General features: G+C 46.6%; 2 protein-coding genes across 2 annotated transcripts in view; both read left to right on the forward strand.

Annotated features, from left to right (window-relative positions):
• Positions 1 to 469: 469 nt before the first annotated feature.
• LOC130113213 (nicotinate-nucleotide pyrophosphorylase [carboxylating]-like) lies at positions 470 to 4379 on the forward strand. The gene is made up of 5 exons (XM_056280770.1): positions 470 to 587; positions 1516 to 1806; positions 2306 to 2616; positions 3710 to 3841; positions 3944 to 4379. Exons 2-5 carry the CDS (start codon positions 1554 to 1556, stop codon positions 4151 to 4153), a joined length of 906 nt encoding a protein of 301 aa, XP_056136745.1. The 5' UTR covers positions 470 to 587; positions 1516 to 1553; the 3' UTR covers positions 4154 to 4379.
• Positions 4380 to 13902: 9523 nt separating this feature from the next.
• The window catches only part of zmp:0000001082 (integrin alpha-D), a 76276-nt gene continuing 66730 nt past the window's right edge, over positions 13903 to 23448 (forward strand). Inside the window, exons 1-5 of the mRNA XM_056280241.1 lie at positions 13903 to 14027; positions 15400 to 15517; positions 16301 to 16389; positions 16550 to 16638; positions 16773 to 16887. Coding sequence (XP_056136216.1) covers positions 13931 to 14027; positions 15400 to 15517; positions 16301 to 16389; positions 16550 to 16638; positions 16773 to 16887 — 508 coding nt within the window. The 5' untranslated portion in view covers positions 13903 to 13930. The remainder of the gene's footprint in view (positions 14028 to 15399; positions 15518 to 16300; positions 16390 to 16549; positions 16639 to 16772; positions 16888 to 23448) is intronic.

The raw sequence follows: 23448 nt of genomic DNA on the forward strand, positions 1-23448 counted from the left end.
GCGCGCTCTCTCTCTCTCAAAGCCGCGTACTGCGCACGCTCCTTGGGACTGCGGTTCGTGTCGTTATGCAAATAAAGATGTGGGAAGCCGAGCCTAAAAATAATCTGCCGTACAAACGTTTAACGGCTCATTACGCTTTGGTGAAGACGTCTCGAATGCAGCAAATCTTAAGGTTTTGTTGTTCTGACGGTCGCAGGTCGGCCCTTTTACGTGAAACTCACATAAAAAGCATCCCGCTTCTACCAGCAACGTGGTCTGGGTCTGGGCAAGGCCAAGATGGTGGTGTGTTATTCAGAGGGCGCCCAGCGCTAAACCGCTTCTCTGTGCGAGTGTTTCTTTCACTTGTTGCAAAATGCATAGAGGAGGAGGAGGAGGAGGATGATATAGAGGTTCAGCCAGTGAAATAATCGATGCCGGGCCGACTAATTCGGTCCGCGGGTAAACATTCCAACATCAGCAGGAGGTCAAATTCCGCCTCTGCGAAAGCTGCTCAGGGTGCTGCACACGTTAGACCCCCACAGAGACCCGGCCAAGACCTCTGTCGACTCTATATATACCTGTATGTCGGATATTGCTGAATTTTACAAGTGAGTATGGCCAAGACATTCCCCTTTCGTTTCATACGCGCACTGGTGTGTGGTTGAACCACTAATACGACGTCTACCGCAACGGGAGCACAGTTTCGGAGTTGTATCGTAGAGTAGCCCGCCGGCGCCGCACGGCAAACGCTTGTCCCGGTGGTCTCGTGCAGCGCCGAGCCGCTACACAGTAACGAGTCCCACAGCGACCATGTTCGTCCAGCTGGACAGCAGCGCACCAGTCACGAGGAACGCGCAGCGCTGATGGGCTCAAACGGTGTCGAACAGGAGTCACACATATCTGAGCACAAATTGTAAATCCGCTGTCATCCAAAAAAGGATATTATTTGGACGTAAATTTCAATACGACACAATGGAAATTGGTTACTCTGACCTTTTCTTAAAAGAACATTCGTGTCATTTGTAGAAAATGCTCGGACTCTTCGTTTTGGTCCCCCCCCCCCCTCTTGTTGCAGTCTTATTTTCCTTATGCTCAGGAAGGTCCACGAAGGATCAAGGACGCTCACTGTCTTCTCACTGCTTTCATGACCCCACAGCTACTTAATATGCCTTTAATTCAAGCGTTATCAGCTTTGCTTTGTCATTCACTGCATAAGATGAGAGGTAGGGTCCCAGTGCAGAGGGCTCTACAAAGACGTGGTATTTTGGTTACAACACTTGAGAAACTTTCAGCCCTGTGTGGATGGTCTGGCGGCCTGTCCAGGGTGTCTCCCAGCCTGCCACCCGGTGACTGCTGGGATAGGCTCCAGCATCCCCGTGACCCTGAGAGCAGGATAAGCGGCTCGGATCATGGATGGATGGATTGAGAAACTTTGAATTTCTCCATGCAGTTAGTAAGCAAGCTGCGAAACTACGGTGGCACCTTGAAAGTTTCTGGTTATGTAAATTAGATATTTCTCATTTACATTCCCCACAGGAAACACTTACCTCCCCGTGTAGGTAACACATTTCGAGATGTCTCTCCTCAAACATGAAGCAGCCCACGCTATCCCGCCTCACACCCTGAGCCAGCTGGCAAGGGGGTGGCTGGCAGAGGACACGCCGAACTTTGACCCTGCTGGTGTTTGTGTGGGGTCGCAGGAGGTCGAGGCCGTGCTGCTGTGTAAAACACCATGCAGTGTACTGGCGGGAGGCCCCTTCTTCACAGCAGTACTCGCTGAGGTTGGCTGTGCGGTGGAATGGGTGTACCAGGAGGGAGCCGAGATGGGTAGGTATCAATTCAGTTCAATTCAATTCGCCTCGATGGCCCGCCGCAGAGCTTTCTGGTCTGCTGAGGTGCAGTCGCCGTACCACACTGAGATGCAGCTGGTCAGGATGCTCTCTATGGTGCAGCGGTAGAAGTTGGCGAGAATTTTGGGGGATAGACGGGCGCTCCTCCAAAAATAAATAAATAAATATAAAACATAGGCTTTGCTTTTGTTGGATACTTTCAGCCAAAGCACCTTACACAACCGGAAGTGCATACATTCGTATCTATTGCTAGTGGCCCAAATCATACCACATACATCACAAGACGGCGTCAACCAATTCGATTCAGGTTCATTCGTCTCAATTATAAGGCTTACTTTTATCAAGATTTCATTTAATGATTGTGAATTTTTTTTATTTTTTTTTTTACACAGACGAGCATACCCAAAATGTCTGAGAAATTCCACCCCAAGTTGTTTGGCGTCAGTCACATAATGTCCCTAAATCACCACCCTCAGGTCCGGAAGCTGTCACGCTGACTGCTGTTGTGAGAGGCCCAGCAAGGTGCCTCCTCCTTGGTGAGAGACCAGCTCTCAACTGCCTGGCTCGGGCCTCTGGGATAGCCACCCGCTGCTCTCAGCTTCGGACACTAGCAACAGCTGCAGGCTGGCGTGGAGAAGTGGCAGGCACGCGCAAGACCACCCCCGGCTTCCGACTGGTGGAGAAGTACGCCATGCTGGTTGGCGGTGTGTCTATGCACAGGCAGGACCTGAGCGGAATGGTGATGCTCAAGGACAACCACGTCTGGGCATCAGGAAGTATCACCCGGGTAGACGGCTCCATTACGGGCACTTTGAAAGTTGAACTTCTTGAGTTAAAATTGTTTAAAAAAAACAAAAAACAAAACTATACGTTCTCACTTTTAATGCTTATTTTTGTTGAACTCCACAGCAGCGTCATACTTTGTTTAATCAACGCTAATCAATATTGTCCGTGTTTACTCATTTAAGTCAGCCCAGTTAGTAAAATATCCAGGAGAGGTTGAAACCTGTTGACTGGGCACTGGTTTTCAGTTTGAAGAGGTCTCACCATTCATCTGGGTGGCTTCTTCAGAACTGAAGGATAGAAATGTCCAGTGAGCAGAATTAAACTTCGCCTGGATGCTAATTAATAATTTTCCCCGCTTGATGCCCAGTGACTGCTGGGATAGGCCCCAGCATCCCACGTCCCTGAGAGCAGGATAAGCGGTTTGGATAATGGATGGATGGATGGAAGTACTGCAGTTATTTCTCATTGAATTAGAGGTCATAGTTATCGAAAACACCAGCAACGGAAAGTTTCGAAAAGGATGCTTGTTTGCTTGTAAATCATGAGGGTTGTAGCTTTTAGTCTCCTTGGATGCTTCGAAAAGGGCCAGTTCATTGGTGGGAAGCCTTTGTTGAGTACTTGTAGGGTGGAAATTTGCTAAAAATGTATTTGACCTAGTGGGTCCGCGGTGGTGTAGCTCGATGCAGTTGCCCACTGGGGACCGGGGTTCGCGCCCCGGTCTCGTCAGATCCGACTACGGCCGGACTCGACGAAGCAGCCATCATTGGCAACGCTGTCTTCGGGAGGGGGGGCAGAGTCGGCTTGTGTTCATCACGTCAATGCGTCTCTGTGTGTGTCGGAAAAAAGCAGTGGTTCGGCCTGGAGTCGCCTTGTCACGAAAGTGGCGAGGCGACTCCTTCGAGACTGCCGGCCGGAGAGATGCAGTTAGCGAACGCATGCAGTACGAGGGTGGCATGCAGTACGAGGGTGGGTGTTTGAATTAAACTAGGGATCGATTGGCCACTAAATTGGGAGGAAAAAAGGGAAAAATCAGAAATAAATGTATCTAAAAAAAAATGTATTTGACCTTATTTGTTTCCGTGTGTGTGCACCAGGCTGTGAAGGCTGCTCGCGGGGTGTGTGGCTTCAGCAGTAAGATTGAGGTGGAGTGCAGCTCCGGGGAAGAGGCCAGCGAGGCGGCCCAAGCAGGAGCGGATATCGTCATGCTGGACAACTTAAAACCTCAGGTATAAAAGCAAGATGACATCCACGACCAAAGCGCAGCTCCCCTACCCGGTGTCATCTTAAGAATCTGATTCTACACCCCCTTCCCCATCTTGTTCTATTAGGAGCTCCACAGTGCAGCTCGCATCTTGAAGGAAGAGTTCCCCGCCCTATTAGTAGAGGCCAGCGGAGGAGTGACGCCAGAGAATCTGCCCCAGTACTTCTCATCTGATGTGGACATCATCTCTTTGGGCTGTATAACACAGGGTTGCCCAATCGTGGACTTCTCACTTAAGGTTCAGAAGCCGTACCCTCGCCCGAGGCTTCAAGAATGAGAACTACCTCTTGTAAAACACGTAGACAGCTACACACTGAGCGAAAGATGACGACATGTTGTGAGATTTAGTTATGACTGTCATAGGGTACAGACAGGGACGTTTCTAGGCATAGGCAACCTAGGTGGTCGCCTAGGGCACCACCCCCGCCCCTTAAAATATATAGATATTGGGAGCAATTTGATCTATATGTATTTTCAATTATTATAAAATAAAAAGAATAATGCATGCGTTAATATTTATTTGTTATGAAAGAGTTGATTTTTGATTTACCATTTGATGAGAGAGACAGTGGGAGAGGGGCCAGGTGTGGATGGTGGTTGAGTGCAACCACAGAGTTCACTGCAACTGTTGACATTTTCTGCCGTTCTGTCTGTACTACTGGAAAGCTCAAAGCCACCAGGGGCGCAGTTTAGAAAGAGGAGGAAGATGAGGAAGAAAGGAGTCAAAAGTACAGAGGTATGGGGGTTTTTTGGGGGGGGGGGCTACCACATGCCTCCTCCGATACATACGGCGTCGCCAGCCGCTTCTTTTCACCTGACAGTGAGGAATTTCACCAGCGGGGCGTAGCGCGTGGGAGAGTCACGCTACCCCCCCTCCCCAGTTCCCCCCTCCCCTCCGAACAGGCGCCCCGGCCGACCAGAGGGGGCGCTAGTGCAACGACCAGGACAGCGCCGCGTATAGACCCTTTTACAGTTGGTAAACAGTGATCACGTGATTTTGCTGCCAAAATGCGCGCGCAGGCTATGCGTGACGTAGCTCACGAAAGGGTCTATCGAACGGTCTTTTCCCTGATGGAATGCGGTAGAAATTAATACCTTTAGTTTTGCTAGACCTGTTCTGGCAACCCACAACACAACAGGAGGACATTTCAAAAATGTAAATGTCAATCGATCAAAAATCCACTTGCACTCTGCATTGACTGGAGATGAAGAAGTCGCCTCGTTTGCCGCCAAACTGCGCGCGCATACTACGCGTGACGTAGGTCATGAAAGGAGAGAGTCTGACCAACTGGCTACACGGGCGCCATATTGCCTACCAACTGGTAGGCAGCTGGCAGCCCCATGTGCGCGCTATTCAAAATCGCGCTCACTTCATGATCTCTCAAGCTGCACTTTCGAAGAAATAAGGGAAAACAGAGACGGGCTGCCGGGTGAGGCTCTCAGGCACGATATATTCATGTTCCTGTAAGTCGGGGGGTCAGAGATCAAGTGCAGTAATAGAAATCAGGAGGACGATTGAAGCACTCCATATAACAGGGTAAGCTATGAGCCTTGTTATGTCATGTGACCAGCTTGACGAGATAACTGACCGAAAGTCGCCTCACTTTTGACTACTGTTAAATAAGAATTTAACATGACTATTGTGTCTGTCACCTTATGAATTGGTCACATGGCAAAACGAGGCTCGGCTCACAGCTTACCCTGTTTTGTGGGTGTAATGTACCATGAATGGATCACTGTGTTCATTTTTATTACTAGACTTTGACCCCAATTTAGAGGAAACAAGAATTTATTAGATTAAAAATTTAGACGACAGGAAGGAATGGAAATGGGTGATCCACTGTGGCGACCCCTAACGGGAGCAGCCGAAAGTAGTAGGAGTAGTAGTAGAAATTTAGACAACATATTGAAGCTATTGAGAAAGTGGTTTGGCCTTTTAAGGCCACACCACTGCATAAATCATTTTGAGAGGCACTTTATGTATTTTACATCATTCAGTACCAGTACTTAGGGTTCCAGAAATTATGGATTTTCCATCATTTCAATCCCAGTTTCAGAGAACCAGAAAATTTTTTATCATTGCGTACCAGTAGTCAGAGTAGGTGGTTTAACACCAGATCAGGAGCAGAGGCTATGGTAATAACGTGTTTCACTTTTTCAGTCCACGATGAAGGTGATAAGATCAGGAAGAAACCCACCAGCGGTCATAACATAGTCGCAGGCACTGAGCAGGGGCCTCTGCTGCATACATGTAGATTTCAACCCAAAGAATTTACTCCAGAGACTTTAGTTTTTATCCACTACACTACTGGTGTGGTGGGTAAATTGGTGATCAGTACCAATATTACATATTTTGCAATGTTCAGTAGGCTACTAGTGAATGATAATGAGCAATAATATCAGGGACACTGGAGAAATATTAGGCCTACCTGTTTTGAGGTTTAACCAGTGCAGCATCAGTTCTGTATCGGGGCTCTTGTCTCAACACTACCCACACACTGCCTCTGCTCAGGCTCGGGCCTGTCACTCAATCCATCCCATGACAATCTGACACTTTACATTTGCCTGATTTCTGTCAACGCTTGGATGTGCTATACTCAGTATTTCTCATTTGATGTGGACATCATCTCTTTGGGCTCTATAACACAGGGTTGCCCAATTTTGGACCTCTCATTTAAGGTAGAGGTCAAAAACGGAAGCAACAACAGGCAACCCAAGATTAAGGCAATCAGACCCCTGTCAAGTTACCGAACAATAAGGACAGATACATCGAAACCGCATTGGTAACAAAGGATGTATCTTGTCAAACTGATATGACCTGTGAAGAGATTTATGTTATGACTTGGAAAAAAGGTATGAAAATGTGGTAGCAAAGCTTGATAAGTTACCCTTTACTGAAGAATCATTGAAGGAAGATGACAAAAAAAGTTGCAGTATACACAGGGCTTCCAAATTTTCTCACACTATCTTCAGTATTTAGCTTTGTTGAGCCATATATACCTTTAACACAGAGTTCTTGACAAATTTTCAGCACTTCATGGTCCTTTTACTGTGACTGAAGCTTAATCTGTCTGTTAAAGATATAGCATATACAGATTCGATTTATCCAAGTCTACCATATCAAGAATATTCCTACAGATGCTAGACATGGCCTTTGTTGGGTTTTAATTTTGGATTAGATGGCCAGTAGGAGAAGTAATATGGAAAACAACACCACTTACATTTCGACAGCATTTGGAGTTATAACGTTCATCTCTAAGGCATGGGGTGGAAGAGCCAGGGATAAATTCATCACTGAAAATTGTGGACTGCTGGATAATCTACAGCCAGGTGATGTCATTCTTGCAGATAGGGGATTGAAGAAAGTGTTGCCCTCTATTATGGAGAAGTTAAAATCCCAGCATTTACTAGAGGGAAGAAACCACTTGCTGCACATGAAGTGGAGAGTACAAGAAAAATGGCCTCTGTAAGGATTCACATTGAGAAAGTGATTGGACTTGTACATAGAAAATACAGAATTCTGCAGTCTTCCAACAGACTATTTAAAGACAAAAGATCTTAATGGCATAACAACAATTGATAAAATTGCTTTGGTTGCTTGTGCCTTATCAAATACTTGCAATAGCACAGTTCTTATAGAATAAATTGGGTTTCAAACTTTCCTTGTAAAGTGCTTAGCTACAAGTTCTGGTAGTAGGCACTTCTCAAAAAACGAAGATGCTTCAGCAACAGTAGTTTTCCATATCGCTTTATCAGGCAGGATTCTTTCAATAAATACATCTTTCTCTTTCCACAAGACAAAATTTCCAAAGATGGATTCTTTATACAGACTGATCTGGCTCTGTACCTGGTAATAATTTGCATGAGATCTTGATAATTGCATACCGACACTGCACTCAACAAGGCAAACGTTTTTCTTTTATTAGGCCAGCTTCAATGCTTGAGTCATGTATGGAAAAAGGGAACTTTATTTCTAATGAACCAATCCCACAACAAGAACAATACGTGATTCCATCTGGGGATACACCCATGAAGGGTAGATCCTTTGAAATCACAAAGCCACAGTCCTTTACTTGAAAATTTATGTTTTGTAGTCATTATATCTTTATATATGCATCAAGTGCCACTTTTTCATGGGTGCATCCCCATCTTGTTACCTCATTAGTGAAACTATATAAGTGAGGGTAACAAATTCTCTTGATGAGGCTTTGAGAAGGGCACTTGATATTTGTCCTACAACAAGATTTTCATGTTGTTGAGGAAATACGCCCTGCCTTGAATTGTAGCCATAGCTTAGATTTTGCCTGTTCCCGAGTTAGCTCTTCAGCATAGTTAATTTGCTCATCAGTTACACCCACGTCAATCTTTCCACAATGATCAATTAATTGTTCGTATGTCATAGCATATGTTTCTTCATCATTTAGTTGTGATAAAACCTGTGGCATCGACCTATTCAGTGACGCTGGGATGTAGCTATCTGAATATGGCTCAATCAGTGAAAGAATATCAGGTTTCTGTTTGTTTCCACTGAGACTTTTGTAAAACTTTGTAATGTCATCATGCGTTGGAGGCAGTACTGCAGTAGTGGAAGATGGCTGGGTATTTCTTTGCCTCACTTCCCTTTGATCAATTGTAAGGTCCAAGTTTCTCTTCTTAGTTTTAGGGGCAGTGAAGTGTATTTCAGACACCATACTGTAGGGTACCTTTTCCAAAGACGGAGGAAGCATCCAGTATGCCTTCTTCTCTGTGCATGTCTTCGAATCCCTGATTCTTACTGTTGCCTCTGTGGCAAAGAGGAGAGCTGCAACATGAGTGCATGACTCACCAAGGCCTGCCATACAACTGCAATGTCCCGCTAATATTGGCCCATCCTTTTTTTGAGCAGCCGAGTGCAATTTGCCCTTGTTTTGCATCAGACAGACAGACAAGGACATTGGTGTTCGTAGGGCTGAGGCCTGCCAGCCAGTCAAACCAAGACCATTCTCACACATAATACTGCAAAAATACAAAATAAAAAAAAGAGATTACTTGAGACAAGGTACAGGTTGCTGGTTTCTTTAGCTTGGTATCAACTTGACTTCTAAAACTTGATTTGAGATAAAGCTCTACTTGGGTTAATGCACACTATTTCCTACATCTCAGGACCACAGATTAGCATCATCTCACAGCTTTATTTTCCTACACAACTCTGCAGAAAAGTAAGAGGACAGCAAATGATTCACACCTTAAAGGAACTGTTGCAATATAAAGAACAGGCTTCTGAACTTTGCCACTTCTCCATATTCTAAAATAAGTTGCCTGAATTTCCTCAGCTATATACAAACGGTTTGGTTAGAAACACTTGCGTTATTCCCACTATTTTTGTATTACTGTCCAACTTTGAGCTCTCTCTCTCTCTCTCTGTCACACTCTCTCTCACTCAGTCACTCTCACTGTCATTCACTCACTCACTCTTTCTCACTCAGTCAGTCACTCACCCTCTATCTCACTCTGTCACCCACCCATTCTCTCTCTCTCTCACTCACTCACTCACTTGCTCTCTCACTGTCACTCACTCTCTCACGCTCCGTCGCCCACTCTCTCTCTCTCTCTCTCTCTCTCTCTCTCACTCTCACTCACTCTGTCAGTCTCTCACTCGCTCTCTCACTCACTCTCAGTCAGTTACTCACTCTCTCTGTCACCCACCCACTCTCTCGCTCACTCTTGTCACTCACTCGCTCTCACTCACTCAGTCACTCACTCTCTGTCGCCCACTCTCTCTCTCACTCTCTCGGTCACCCACCCACTCTCTCACTCACTCTGTCACTCACTCGCTCTCAGTCACTCACTCTCTCTCTCACTCAGTCACTCACTCTCTCTCTCATGCTCTGTCGCCCACTCTCTCTCACTCTGTCAGTCAGTCACTCACTCACTCTTTCTCACTCAGTCAGTCACTCACCCTCTATCTCACTCTGTCACCCACCCATTCTCTCACTCACTCACTCGCTCTCTCACGCTCCGTCGCCCACTCTCTCTCTCTCTCTCTCTCTCTCTCTCTCTCTCTCTCTCTCTCTCTCTCTCTCTCTCTCTCACTCACTCACTCACTCACTCGCTCTCTCAACCAGTCACTCACTTTCTCTCACTCACTCTGTCAGTCTCTCACTCGCTCTCTCACTCACTTGCTCTCAGTCACTCACTCTCTCTCACTCAGTCACTCACTCTCTCTCTCACGCTCTGTCACCCCCCATTCTCTCTCTCTCTCTCTCACTCACTCACTCGCTCTCTCATGCTCCGTCGCCCACTCTCTCTCTCTCTCTCTCTCTCTCTCTCTCTCTCTCTCTCTCTCTCTCTCTCTCTCTCTCTCTCTCACTCACTCACTCGCTCTCTCAACCAGTCACTCACTTTCTCTCACTCACTCTGTCAGTCTCTCACCCGCTCTCTCACTCACTCTCAGTCAGTCACTCACTCACTCTCTCTCTCACTCAGTCACTCACTCTCTCTCACTCAGTCACTCACTCTCTCTCTCACGCTCTGTCGCCCACTCTCTCTCACTCTGTCAGTCAGTCACTCACTCACTCTCTCACTCAGTCACTCACTCTCTTACTGTCTCACCCACTCACTCACTCTCACACACACACACACACACACACACACACACACACACACACAAACATATATGTGGGAGGTGATTATCTCATCCTTTTTCTCCCAGGGAGAAATAAAGGGGTAGAGGGATTAATTGAGGTGTCTATTTCTTGTAATTGAACTATGTAACAAAAAAAAATGCAAAAGGAGGAGCTGAAGAGACTCACTAAAAGTGAGTTGAAATAGCAAAAAAAACAACAAAAAAAAGCCTTGCATTTCACAAACGCCCTCCAACAAACAGCACACAGGACGTAGCGCACAGGCACGTTTCACAGAAACCCACTACTTCCTCCAGCACTGACAGAGATGAACAACCTCGGCTGCACCCTCCTGCTCATGTGCACGGTGACTACCAGTAAGTTTACTACACTTTACATCCCCACTGAGCGAAGCAGTAATCTAGAAACAGTACAGGTCATGGCTTTGTGTGAAGTCCGAAGTGGCTAAGGAGACGCGGGAGCGAGGGGGGTTTTGGACCACAGCACGCAGCTGTCTGAGGTTTGAACAGCCTGCACTGATTTTAGAAAGTTAATGGTTTCTAAAATCAAGTCTAGAAACGTGCAGCAGAACTAATGAGCCGTTCGCTACAGCAAAATAGCCGGTGAAATAAATAGACAAACGTAGGCATGACATCAGGAAACTATGCGTTTCTCATGTGTGACATATCAGACTATGTGTTTTTGACATATAATCATGGGAAATTCTGTTATTTTGTTCTGCAAAATCTGGAGATAGACTCCGACGCCAACTTTACGTGAAACACACACCTGAGAATATTCTCCTGCACTTGTGCCACGGTGGCGCAGTGGTTAGCGCAATCACCTCACAGCGAGAAGGTCCTGGGTTCGAGCCCCGGGGTAGTCCAACCTTGGGCGTCGTCCCGGGTCGTCCTGTGTGTGGAGTTTGCATGTTCTCCCCGTGTCTGTGTGGGTTTCCTCCGGGGGCTCCGGTTTCCTCCCACAGTCCAAAGACATGTAGGTCAGGTGGATCTGCCGCCCCTGTGTGATGGCCTGGCCGCCTGTCCAGGGTGTCTCCCCTCCTGCCGCCTAATGACGGTGCTGGGATAGGCTCCAGCATCCCCGCCACCCTGAGGGCAGGATAAGCGGTTTGGAAAATGGATGGATGGATTTGAGATAAAAGCTCTACTTGGGTTAATGCACACTATTTCCTACATCTCAGGAACACAGATTAGCAGCATCTCACAGCGTTGTTTTCTTACACAACTCTGCAGAAAAGTAAAGAGGCCAGCAAATGATTCACACCTTAAAGGAACTGTTGCAATATAAAGAACAGGCTTCTGAACTTTGCCACTTCTCCATATTCTAAAATAAGTCGCCGGAATTTCCTCAGATATATACAAACGGTCAAGTTAGAAACACTTGCGTTATTCCCACTATTTGTGTGTTACTGCCCAACTTCGAGCTCTCTCTCTCTCTCACTCAGTCACCCACTCTCTCAGTCAGTCAGTCTCTTAGTCAGTCACTCTCTCTCTTAGTCAGTCAGTCAGTCAGTCACTCTCTCTCTCTCTCACTCAGTCACCCACTCTCTCAGTCAGTCAGTCTCTTAGTCAGTCACTCTCTCTCTTAGTCAGTCAGTCAGTCAGTCACTCTCTCTCTCTCTTACTCAGTCACCCACTCTCTCAGTCAGTCAGTCTCTTAGTCAGTCACTCTCTCTCTTAGTCAGTCAGTCAGTCAGTCAGTCACTCACTCTGTCACCCACTCTCTCTCACTCACTCTCTCAGTCAGTCACTCTCTCTCTCTCTCACTCAGTCACCCACTCTCTCAGTCAGTCAGTCTCTTAGTCAGTCACTCTCTCTCTTAGTCAGTCAGTCAGTCAGTCACTCACTCTGTCACCCACTCTCTCTCACTCACTCTCTCAGTCAGTCACTCTCTCTCTCTCTCACTCAGTCACCCACTCTCTCAGTCAGTCAGTCAGTCACTCTCTCACTCACTCACTCTCAGTCAGTCAGTCACTCGCTCTCTCACTCAGTCAGTCACTCACTCTGTCACCCACTCTCTCTCACTCACTGTCAGTCAGTCACTCAGTCACTCACTCTGTCACCCACTCTCTCTCACTCACTGTCAGTCAGTCACTCAGTCACTCACTCTGTCACCCACTCTCTCTCACTCACTCTCAGTCAGTCAGTCAGTCAGTCAGTCAGTCAGTCAGTCAGTCAGTCAGTCAGTCACTCACTCTGTCACCCACTCTCTCTCACTCACTCTCAGTCAGTCAGTCACTCGCTCTCTCACTCACTCTCTCAGTCAGTCACTCTCTCTCTCTCTCACTCAGTCACCCACTCTCTCAGTCAGTCAGTCACTCACTCTCAGTCAGTCAGTCACTCGCTCTCTCACTCAGTCAGTCACTCACTCTGTCACCCACTCTCTCTCACTCACTGTCAGTCAGTCACTCAGTCACTCACTCTGTCACCCACTCTCTCTCACTCACTCTCAGTCAGTCAGTCACTCACTCTGTCACCCACTCTCTCTCACTCACTCTCAGTCAGTCAGTCACTCTCTCAGTCAGTCAGTCCACAGACAATCCCTTTGACTTCATGGCTTGGTTTCTGCTCTGACATGCACTGCCAACAGTGGGACCTTATATAGACACTTGTGTGCCTTTCCAAATCATGTCCAATCAATTGAATTTACTACAGGTGGACTCCAATCAAGATGTAGAAACATCTCAAGGATGATCAGTGGAAACAGGATGAACCTGAGCTCAATTTTGAGTACCATAGCAAAGGGTGTGAATACTTATGTACATGCAATATTTCAGTTATTTATTTTTAATAAATTTGCAAAAATTTCTACAAAACCTTTTTCGCTTTGCCATTATGGGGTATTGTGTGTAGATTGATGAGAAAAAAAAGGAATTTAATCCATTTTGGAATAAGGCTGTAACACAGCAAAATGTGGGGAAAGTGAAGGGGCGTGAATGCTTTCCAGATGCACCGTTATGTGCATCTAGAAATGATTACCTCATTGTGGCGATACACATTTGAGGGCAGATTCACCAGGGGGCTGCTGCTCCTTTAAGTCAGACAATTTAGAGTGCTGACGTAGGCGCTGCTCGGGGTTTCACGGGAGCAATGTTTTGCAGCAGCCTAGCCGTTAGCTGGCTGCTGCCACGAGGGATTGCGCCGTATCGGGGTGTTTTTACGTGTGGCGAGTAAACAGAATGGACTCGACTCAAATCTCTCTCCGCCTCCTCATTCCTGCACTCCCACGTAATCCTTTTTCCTCCCGGAGAAATAAAGGGGCGGAGGGATTAACTGAGGTGTCTATTTCTTGTAACTGAACTACTATGTATAAAAAAAAATGCAAAAAGGAGGAGCTGAAGAGACTCACTAGAAGTGATTTGAAGCAGCAAAAAAAAAAGTCTTGTGTTTAGCAAACGCCCTTCAAGAAGTATTACACAGGAAGTAGAACACATGCTCATATCTCTCAGAAACCCACTATTTCCTCCAGCATTGACAGCGATGAACAACCTCGGCTGCACCCTCCTGCTTATGTGCACGGTGACTATCAGTAAGTTTACTACATTTTACATCACCATTGAGCAAAGCAATAATCTAGAAACAGTACAGGTTGTGTAAAGTCTGAAGTGGCTAAGGAGACGTGGGAGCGAGGGGGGTTTTGGACCACGGCATTGCAGCTGTCTGAGGTTTGAACAGCCTGCGCTGATGGTTTCTAAAAATCCAGTTTAGAAACTTGCAGCAGAACTAACGAACCGTTCGCCACAGCAAAATAGCCGGTGAAACAGACAAATATCTATTGTATTTGTACCGATACAAGTATTTTTTTTTTTGGATTTCGAGCTGCATTGAATTGAAACAGCTGTTCCCTCCAAAAACCCTCTCTGACACCCACGGAGCTAAAGTGGGATGTTGTGAACCCCTTACCTTTTATCGATCCATATTTTTACTATGGGAATAAAGACCCTAAAATTAGATTTGAATACGTAATTCAAATTTTCAGGAAACTTTAGCTCTTGATTTATTGCCCAGCCAAAACAATTGATCAATAAAACCTCGTTTATATATATATATATATATATATATATATGATATATCAACAGTCTATATATAGCTTTTTTTTCCCGAAACCATCAATGGTGTTTTAAGTGCTCAACTAATGAGGAGCAGAATATCAACAGATACAGGAAAAAAAAAAGTATTAAAACTTCTTTTACTGTATTACTTTTTTTCCTGTATCTGTGTTGATATATATACACACACACAGAAAGTTATTTACATGAAGTAATCACTATTAATGTTTTAGCATTGCAATTTCTGTCCATCTGATAATTATCAAACATTTAATCCAGCAATTCGGAGGTAATTAGACAATTTGTGATTGTGTGGGGAAACTTTTTTTTCCTAATCTGTTATTTTTTTGATTTCTCTGTTGGTCAAGCTTTAGGAACCAGTTGTTTCCTACAGACAAGGACAGACGTGTGTGTGTAGCTCTGACTTATAACAAACAGCTGCTGTGTTGGCTAACAAGCAGACTTGGAGGGCTTGCGAGTGGACAGCGGACAGTGACAGTAGATCAGATGATCATTAGGGAAAATAATGAAAAGTAATTCTATGAAATTATTGCATGATATAATGTACTGTGTAGGGCTCAGACAAAAAGAAAATGATATTTCCGGAAAACGTTTGTAGCATTTAAAGGCAACTTGGGCAGGTCTGCAGATTTTTGGAAAGAAGCATGAACAGGGTGGTGTCATCTGTGAACAATGAGGTGAAACTGTTAAGTAAGTCAAACGATTGAAGAAGGTGCTCTCGTAGTCTTGTCATATTCTCCCGCCAGGCCGCAGAAGAGGCGTCTTATCGAGATCCCCGCTTATCAAGTCGGTGAACCATTTGCAGCACTGACTTTATTTTACAAATTCCAGCCACCTTCGTCTCTCTGGCTTTCAACATTGACACGAGCGGCCCCGAGATCTACGAGGGGGAGGGAAAAGACTTCTTCGGGTACAAAGTTCTCCAGTTTCAGTCGGACCAGGGCACAGGGTAAGCATTACTGAAATGTGACTTGCCTAATGGCTGCAGTTGTTGAGGTTTGTGTGAAAAATGAAGAAATCCCCCACAAACACTCACCATGGTAGAAATTCGGGTTTACATTAACAAGAAGAACATTTCCCCTTCGTCAGCAGTTTCTGTGAGAAGTGGAAAAGGTTTCCTGTTGTTTATCACACTTGCGATACCGTTCCAGTAACCTCGCATGCTTTGCAGCGACACATTTTGCATTTTAAAGAGTGTTTTTATATTTCGGCGTCATGCTAAACATTTGGCCCATCCCATCTGGGATAACGCGACACCACCGTTTACAAAACATACATCTTCCAGTATTGCGTACAAAGCATGCGGGGTAATGAAAAGAAATACAAAAAAAACAAAACAAAAAAATCCCAAATGAGCTGTTCACATGAAGAACTGTTACATATCTACAGATTATAGTTGTTGTTTTTGTGTCTTGTCCCAGGCTTCCTCCAGAGAACTGGGTAATTCGTGTTGTGAACAGCCAACTCGGTCTTTGTGCGTCATCCATGTTTACAAAAATCAACATCTATTCTCATTAAACAAAGCTTTGCACAAAAAAAGGACAGTACAGAACAAAGCGGAACAATCTTTGTGTGTGTGTGTGTGGGGGGGGGGGTGAGGTGGGGGTGGGGTCTCAAAGGTCATCACGGATGGACTGATGCTGTGCTGGGAAATGTTGTTTTCGTAATGACGGCCTATATAGTCCGCATGCCTAACGCCAGGATTACGATTTGACCTCTTCGTCTTCATCAGGGTTTTGGTCAGTGCGCCCCTGCAGCAAAACGGATCCGGGGAAGTCTGTAGATATGTTCAAGGCAAAAAAGACGGCTGCAGCTCTCAAGGTAGATAAAGGTGTTTGGTGTGAGATCTGTGTTGTAAATGGCAAGAAAAGCGGCCTCTTAATTACAAAACAACATATAAGCATCACGTATAAGCTATTATACAAAAATGAAGTGCATATGCTTTGATATCTATAGCACTGATGTTGTGCTATTGCCTTAGATATCGGGTCAACGGAAATCGAGCATTTTGTCTCAATCAAGCATTTCGGATTGTCTTTGACCAAAAAGTCAGCACGCTCCGAATTCACAGTAAGAACACCCCAAAACCTGCCGGTTAATAATCACAAATATGAGTTTCAAATAAATGGAGAACGCAGTTTCTCGGACATCATTCGCTATCATGAACCCATCAACTCTCACTTTCCTTTCCCATTTTGACATAGGCTTGCAGCCCCAGTCTGGTCCACGAGTGCTACGAGAACCATTATCTGAACAGTATGTGCTTCGACTTTGACGATCGGCTGCGCTTAATTTCCAACACCACGCCCGCCTTCCAAGGTAAACGAATGTATAGTCAGAATGAAATACAATAATGTGAATGATGACTAAATTGTAACACCCAAAAGAGAACTCTTAATGGCAGTAGTTGATACTCTGTATTTAAATGGTATTTTCACTCGGTTAAATAATTCTGCAACACAGTATCGACCAGTGGCTGTCATGTACTGCACAGACAGGAGAGAGCAGTCAGGTTGTTAGGTTATCGTTTGTCTTTTTGTACCTCAGATCGATCAAGGAAACGCTGAGAGATAAATAGTGCCACATATTACAGGCCGTCTCTTCCATATGTGGCTAGACAAAGGCTGACAAGGCAGAAAACAAACGACGAATCTAAAGTTGGCTCCCGAGTCTCACCTTCTCATTTTCAGATAGTGAGGTGTAGTTCTGAATGAGCAGAAATATTCTAACGTTTTTAGATGCGAAGCGCCACAAGGACCCGGACTCGTGTGCAGTGGCGCCCCCAGAAATCTTTCATCGGGGGGGCCAAATGGGGCCACTGAAAATCTTGGGGGGGCACTCCAAAACCAAAAGCCGTGACTGAATTTCGGGAATTCCATGATGCTGTTGTAGTGTACTGTATAGGCTAGTGGAAAACTGTCAATATGAGAGTTAAGAAAAATATACATTACTGATTTAAATGAACAGCACCTAATGTGAGATATCAGATAGAAGCATATTATGCATAATCAGAAGCATATTCTGCATATGCGACTCGTGGCTGTGGGGGGGGCTAGCGGGGGGGGAGGGGCAGGGATAGTATCAGGGTGGCCGTGGCCACCCCTGGCCACCCCTTGGGGGCACCACTGCTCATGTGACTCGAACACCTTCACACTCACAATTTAGCAGGCTGCACAATCGCCACAAGGGGGAGCTAAGCAAACGTACAGCCGTGTATAGAGAAGAGTCGGGCCAACTGGCTACACGGGCGCATTGTTGCCTACCAACTGGTAGACAGCCCCACGCTCACGTCATGATCTCTCAAGCTGCGCTTTCAAAGAAATGAGGGAGAACAGAGATTGGGTGCCGGGTGAGGGCCTCAGGCACGGTGGGCGTGGCTATGGGGCGGTAGGCGTGACAGACGCAGCGGCGGCATGACGGAAAGGACGCGTCAAGCGGGGGACATTTCGGGCGTTGCGAGTGAAGCTGAAGTCAGAGTGAGTGAACAGGGGGCCAACCCAGGCCGTGAACCCCCTCCCCCCGCCCCCAATGACATAATAATGAGAACACATTGGCCCAGAGGCTTCTGATTGGTTCTGACCAGGATGTGGGTCGGTTACGTCATCAGCAGGCGAGCGACTATGCTGGCAATAGTTACATTCGCCCACGTGTATTTGTTTGCCCTTTGCTTTCGCCCGACTACCTGTTGATGCTGCATAGAGATCGATACTCCGAAAGTCTAGGTTTGGGCTTGTTTTGTGGTCTTCCTAAGGTCATGTATTTCTTTATCACAATAAATGGTCTCTAAAATGTAAGGCAAAATTCATGATTTTTGAACTTTCTTTTGGGTAAGGGCGTGAGTCGTCCACAATTAGCAGTTAGCCAGCAGTAAGTGTGCATTTGAGTGAATAACAGGTGTGACGCACAGGCATAAAAGAGGAAACAATAGGTGTGATGCACAGATATAGAAAGTTTGACACCTGCAGGGTGTTATTTCTAAAAAAAATAAAAGGTGTATTACGTTCAATGTTACAAGTTGGCCTCATGGACATGTGATTTCTGGACTCCCGTCAAAAAAATGCAAGGTCGTCCAAAACAGCCCAGAGTCCCCCTCAAAATTGAAAATTTAGGGCAGGGAGAATTCCAACCCCCCGCACACTTTTAGGCCTCTGGCGGAAACTCTGAAGTAATGTAATGTTACACGTTGCTTGATATAAAATTTTTTTCAAAAACCAAGCTCTTGCAGTAACACACCCAGACATACACACACACACACTCACAGAGAAAGGGAGAGACACTGACAGAGAGGCGCAAAACCACATAACTGAGCAACTGGCTTCTATTTTTGGTAACACATACAGTGGGGAAAATAATTATTTGATCCCTTGCTGATTTTGTAAGTTTGCCCACTTACAACGAGTGCAACAGTCTGTAATTTTAAGCGTAGGTTCATTTTAACAGTGAGAGACAGAATATGACCAAAAAAAGTGGAATAAGACGTTGTATGAATTGTATGAATTTATTTGCATATTTTTGGTCCAAAATAAATATTTGAACCCCTGGACAAACACTATGTTAATATTTAGTAGAAAAGCCATTGTTGGCCAGCACAGATGTCAAACGGTTTTTATAGTTTCTGACAAGGTTTGTGCACATTTCGGCAGGGATGTTGGCCCACTCCTCCCTGCAGACAAGCTCCAAATCGTTCGGGTTTCGAGGCTGTCGCATGGCAACCCGAATTTTAAGCTCCCTCCAAAGATTTTCGATTGGATTCAGGTCTGGAGACTGGCTAGGCCATTCCAGAAGCTTGATGTGCTTCTTCTTCAGCCACTCTTTGGTTGCTTTGGCGGTGTGCTTTGGGTCGTTGTCGTGTTGGAACACCCATCCGCGACCCATCTTCAGCGCTCTCACTGAGGGAAGGAGGTGTTGGTCCAGAATTCCACGGTACATGGCCCCGTCCATCCTCCCCTCAATGTGATGGAGTTGTCCTGTCCCCTTGGCTGAAAATCCCCCCCAAAGCATGATGTTGCTACCCCCATGCTTGACGGTGGGGATGGTGTTCTTTGGGTTGTACTCCGTGTTCTTCACCCTCCAACCACGGCGAGTTGAGTTGAGCCCCAAAAGTTCTATTTTGGTCTCATCCGACCACATCACCTTCTTCCAGGCCTCTTCTGAGTCGTCCAGGTGTTCATTGGCGAACTTAAGACGGGCCTGTACATGTGCCTTCTTCAGCAGTGGGACCTTGCATGCACTGCAGGATTTTAATCCATGACGGCGTAGTGTGTTACTAACCGTTTGCTTTGTAACTGGGGTCCCAGCTGCCTTCAGGTCATTAACCAGTTCCCCCTTGTGGTTCTGGGATGATTCCTCACCGTTCGCATGATCAGGGACACCCCAAGAGGCGAGATCTTGCGTGGAGCCCCAGATCGAGGGAGGTTGGCGGTGGTGTGGTGTTCCTTCCATTTCCTGATAACTGCACCGACAGTTGTTACTTTCTCTCGAAGATGCTTTCCAATTCTCTTGTAGCCCATCCCAGCCTTGTGCAGGTCTACAATCTTGTCCCTGGTGTCCTCAGACAGCTCTTTGGTCTTGCCCATGATGGAGATGTTGAAATCTGATTGATTGGGTGTGGACAGGTATCTTTTGTACAGGTAACGAGGTGATGCAGGTGTATTTTATGTGGGTAATTAGTTGGGATTGGGGGTGCATCTTAAAGAAAAACTAACTGGTTTGTGGGGGCCAGAATACTTGCTGTTTGGTAGGGGATCAAATACTTATTTTTCTAAATCAGGTGGTTATTAATTTTTATAAATTCATATGATGTGGTTTTCTGGAATTTTCTTTGGGATTCCGTCTCTCACTGTTAAAATGTATATATGATTAAAATTATAGACTGTTGCATTCTTTGTAAGTGGGCAAACCTACAAAATCAGCAAGGGGTCAAATAATTATTTTCCCCACTGTATGCCCTGAACGGTTTCCTGTGTGGAGGTGAAGTAGGTCCAAGCTTTTGGATGTAGGGCATACATATGCGCCCATGGAGATGAGGTTACTTTACTCTCTCCCCTAGAAAATTATCTAAAGCCCTGAATTAGGCCAACTTTTTCTAAAGCGTACAGAGAGTAGGCCTATTTTTTTCAGAACCCCCCCCCCCAGAGAGTTCTTTAAAATTTTTGATTTTTGAAGTCTGGCAGGAAAATGGAAACAGTATTTGTTTTCTGTTATTTTAAAAGCATAACGTAGGGTGTCCCAACTCCTCTAACTCTGAAACTACGGTTTACACAAGTGCGCTTCAAAAAATGTTGATGATTACGGACGACCCCTTAGGTAGGCCTATTAGGCATAATGTAACTTAACATAACCAGTGGCGCCCCCAGAAATGTTTCATAGGGGTGGCCAAATGGGGTCACTGAAAATCTTGGGGTGGCACACCAAAACCAAAAGCCATGACTGAATTTCGGGAATTCTATGATGCTGTTGTAGTGTACTGTATAGCCTAGTGGAAAACTGTCAATATGAGAGTTAAGAAAAATATACATTATTGATTTAAATGAACAGCACCTAATGTAAAATATCAGATGGAAGCATATTCTGCATATGCGACTCGTGGCTGGGGGGGCCAGCGGGGGGGCCAGGGATAGTATCAGGGTGGCCGTGGCCACCCCAGGCCCCCCCCCCTGGGGGCGCCACTGAACATAACGTATTGTGTTTTTATTACTCTGGTGATAAAAACAAAAATGACTGGTAACGGTAACTCATAAGCAATATTACATTACATTACAGTCATTTAGCCGACGCTTTTACCCAAAGCGACTTACAATAAGTGCATTTAACGTAGGAAAGCAGGAGAACTACTAGTCAATATCCTCGCAATGGTACACAAATGGTCACCCACACTGCCTCGGCTCAGGCTCTGGCCTGTCACTCAACCCCTGGCCTGTCACTCAACCCATCCCATATGACAATCTGACACTGTTTACATTTGCCTGATTTCTGTCAACGGTTCTACATGGCAGACTCTGGGATTGCTCTGGGGACGTTAGTTTATCGAAAAACCGTAAACACTGACATGAACTCACCGAACACGAATAGGAATAAGCTGAGAGGGACCAGCCCAGCCTGCGACCCTTCACGGTCCAAACAGCCCTCCTTTGTGCATCCTGTGGAAATCGATGCATCATACGGCCTTGCCCCGGCCGAACGGAACCGCCCCAAGCCGCGCCAAAGCGCCATTTCTCCTTCAACTGCCACAAATCGGCGAGAAAATGGCCGAAAACGCAGGGAAAAAAAATCATTGAAACGTCACGATGATAGAGCCCGGCGCTGGCAGGCAATATGGCGCCCGTCAAGCACGTGACAGGCTCTCAGCCAATCACAGCGCGTGTTGCAAAGATCAAAGGACGGCCGGACCCTTTTACAGTTTGTAAACAGCGATGACGTAGGTGTGGATGCGCGCGCATTTAGGCAACGGCGGTATAGCGGAGTTGGCTAGTTTGTCAAACTATGCAAGGGGTTTAACGACAAAAGATCGCGAAAGTTACCTGAATAAATTAACTTTGGTGAACGGCAACCGACTTCCAGATCTGTGTGGTATTACCGAGTGGGTGGAAGACGTTACTAAGTGGCCTAATATCCAGTGGCCATATATATATACACGGTGGAGTTAGAAAACAACGAGACAGGAGACGTGAGAGTAGACGTAGTCGAGGTAGTTTACTAGCTCCAACTTTGCATGTCATACGTTCGACAACGACACTGAACTGTGTACCGGAAGCGGAAGTGCATTATCTGACCCCTCACCTCTTCCCTTAAAGGTACACTGTCCTCTTAGGTGAATGTCTCTCGTTATATAGATGTGGGTCACCACACAGGCCCCCCCAGAATTCACCTACACAAAACAATGCAAAACAGCAAAAGCGCAAGTCATGAACATAAAAATAGACTCTACAACAGAACAGTCAATGACATAGTGCAAAGTCACGGGGAAAACAAGTGACGAGTCGGGGGGCGGACCCTGCGGCCATAACGGCTGCGCTTCACAGGAGGGGAAACAGATGGGGCCGAAACCCGGGCCATAGGCGGGGCCGAAGCAGGAACAGAGGCAGGTGCCGGGGCCGACCTAGGAGGGCGTCCCCGCCGCGGGGGTAGGGCCAATTGCATTGGCTCCCCAATGTCCAAGTGAGCGGGCTTGAGATGGTCTATAGCGACCCGCTCCGGCCTGCCCCCCATGTCCACCACAAAGTTCTCATCCCCCGCCTCCAGGACGCGGAAGGGCCCGTCGTATGGGGGCTGCAGCGGGGACCGATGGCTGTCGTGCCTAATGAAGACGTACCTCGCCGATGGCAGATCCTTGGGGACGTAGGACCGGGGGAGGCAGTGTTGAGACATCGGAACGGGAGCGAAGGCACCGGCAGCGCTCCGGGACGCACTGAGGTGAGAGGCGGCCGACCAGGGAGCCGTAGCATCCGGAAGAAACTCCCCCGGAACCCGCAGGGGCTGGCCATACACCAGCTCAGCGGAGGAGGTCTGGAGGTCTTCCTTCGGGGCCGAACGCAGGCCGAGCATGACCCATGGGAGCCGGTCCATCCAGTCGCAGCCAGTGAGGCTTGCCCGCAGAGCGGCTTTCATGTCCCGATGGAACCGCTCACAAAGTCCGTTGCTCTGCGGGTTGTACGCCGTAGTGCGGTGGATCTTCATCCCCAGGTGCTCAGCGACCGCCGTCCAGAGCTCCGAGGTAAACTGGGAGCCCCGGTCGCTCGTGATGTCACCCGGCGTGCCGAAACGGGCCACCCAGCAGCCGATGAAGGCCCGTGCTACCTCTGCTGCCGTCGTGGAGGACAAGGGAATAGCCTCTGGCCACCTGGTGGCCCTGTCCACAATAGTGAGGAGGAACGTATAACC

The sequence above is a fragment of the Lampris incognitus genome, chromosome 5 (genome assembly GCF_029633865.1).
Source record: "Lampris incognitus isolate fLamInc1 chromosome 5, fLamInc1.hap2, whole genome shotgun sequence".
NCBI lineage: Eukaryota > Metazoa > Chordata > Actinopteri > Lampriformes > Lampridae > Lampris > Lampris incognitus.

Excerpts from the sequence above, each read along its gene's own strand:
- LOC130113213 (XM_056280770.1), top strand. The coding sequence starts at position 1,554 with ATGTCTCTCCTCAAACATGAAGCAGCCCACGCTATCCCGCCTCACACC. Across the intron at positions 1,807-2,305 it reads CCAGGAGGGAGCCGAGATGG|GTCCGGAAGCTGTCACGCTG; the intron begins GTAGGTATCAAT and ends CACCACCCTCAG. Across the intron at positions 2,617-3,709 it reads CATCAGGAAGTATCACCCGG|GCTGTGAAGGCTGCTCGCGG; the intron begins GTAGACGGCTCC and ends TGTGTGCACCAG.